The sequence below is a fragment of the Zingiber officinale genome, chromosome 7A (genome assembly GCF_018446385.1).
Source record: "Zingiber officinale cultivar Zhangliang chromosome 7A, Zo_v1.1, whole genome shotgun sequence".
Classification (NCBI taxonomy): Eukaryota; Viridiplantae; Streptophyta; class Magnoliopsida; order Zingiberales; family Zingiberaceae; genus Zingiber; species Zingiber officinale.
Genome location: NC_055998.1, coordinates 45161300 through 45163133, shown reverse-complemented (window position 1 = coordinate 45163133; position 1834 = coordinate 45161300). Strand labels below are relative to the sequence as shown.

Genomic DNA, 1834 nt, shown 5'->3' with positions numbered 1-1834 from the left:
TAATTATTTTGAATCGTGATAAATCGTGAACGAACTGTGAACCGGTGGCTCTAAATTGTAAACCATAATCGTGTTAGATGATTAAGATTAAGGATCGACTATCAGGAACCATCGAACCGACGATTCTAAATCATCGAACCATCGATTCCGAACCTCCATACTATTTCACAAAGGGAGATCCTTTAGATTTCTTCACTTGCAAATAACTAGTAAATCTACTCTTCTACTCATCTAACATTTTGAGATGCAATGTGTCACATGAGATCTTAACGCATGTTAACTATCTCATGTGTCTTCTTCACATATCTCTACAAGATATAAATCTTTATATAATTTTCTTGTCATGTAGATGTGTCTATCATGAGCCACCTTTAGAGTTCAACTAACAACCCTATACTTTTAACCTCCTCAGCATCGGTTTCGAACTACTGGGAAAGCTACATATGTGGATTGGCTAGGATAAAAGAGCAAACGAGTCAAATGACATATCTCTTGCAATAATAGTTTAGTATTGTGGAAATTATTTTTTATTTAATTTTTGCAACAATATTCTAAGTCAAAATGAATAATTTTTCATTTTTTAAATTTGTTATTGTGGCATTCATCAATGATTATATTTTAATATTTAAGCCAAATATTATAGATGGTTGATCACTTCATTAATCAGCAAAATTCTCTATTTTCTCCACACCTACAAGCAAAACCAAGTCCACAAATTTAACCAATCCATTTCTTCTCAAACTTTCCAATTCCTAATTCAAAAATCACATCTCTTGGTGGGAGTTAAGCATTTATAATTAGATATCTTTATTTGGACCAACTCCTCCACATTCTATATATCTTCATTTCTTTTCCTCTTCAATCTTTCACCTTCCTCCATTATAAACTTTGCTCCCCACTCTCTCAAAAGCACCAATCTATCCCTTTTTCCTTGTGTCTCTCAGGATGGGGAACTCATTGCGTTTCTTATCGCATGAAGGACTGGAGATCTCACCAAAGCCTGCAAGGAAGTCCAAGCAAAGACACCATCTGTGCCTCAATATTGCTCCTTTAAACAAATGGTTTCAGAGAAGAAGTATGTCTTATCCAGGTAAACAACAGAAGGAGATGGTGAAGAAGAAGGGGGTTATCAGGGTGAAGGTGGTTCTCTCCAAAGAGGAAGCAGCTCAACTGTTAGCCTTGTTCAGCTGCCGCAAAGAAATGATGGCCGTCAAGACCATGCTCCGGCTTGGTACACTTCAGACTACTTGCCGTCACCCGTCTTGCCACCGGTGGAGGCCGGTGCTTGCTAGCATCCCTGAGCTAATCTAGGGGTGTAGAGATATTAGTGAGAGTATGGGATGGGTGGAATTGTTGTGTAAGGCTTCTCTTCTCAGTAACTGAATGACCAATGTGGTTGTACTTAAATGAAGCATCTAGATTTTATACAATCATTACTTGAATATCCCAATGAGGCTTACATTTTGCTTTGTATGATAAGTATCATAGAGATTAAAGTTGAAGTCTGGAAAAAAGATACACTTCACTGGACAGGCTTTGATGAAAAGATACCGCATGACAGCACCAAGTCACCTAAGGCCATGAACGCATGCGACTCTTCAAAATAGTAAAGAAAGTTGTTAGAGGGGGCTTCAGCCTTCAGGCAATTTTAGATAAGTACCCTTCACAGTAGCTGTGAGCCTGTGACCGGGACACGGAGACAGATTTGTTGAGAAAACTGATCAGCTCGTTGTAGAGCTCAACAAACCTTGGAAGTATGTTTTGTTTTGAGCTTTTGACTCTACCTGCTTTTGGAGGCAGTAAAAAAATCTGTTGGAACAAAAAAAATTATTGG

General features: G+C 38.1%; 1 protein-coding gene across 1 annotated transcript; it reads left to right on the top strand.

Annotated features, from left to right (window-relative positions):
* The first annotated feature begins 874 nt into the window (after positions 1-874).
* LOC122000095 lies at positions 875-1450 on the top strand. The gene has a single exon (XM_042554638.1). It carries the CDS (start codon positions 946-948, stop codon positions 1309-1311), a length of 366 nt encoding a protein of 121 aa, XP_042410572.1. The 5' UTR covers positions 875-945; the 3' UTR covers positions 1312-1450.
* Positions 1451-1834: the final 384 nt, after the last annotated feature.

What these genes read in the sequence shown, in the direction of transcription:
- LOC122000095 (XM_042554638.1), top strand. Translation starts at nt 946, where the DNA reads ATGGGGAACTCATTGCGTTTCTTATCGCATGAAGGACTGGAGATCTCA.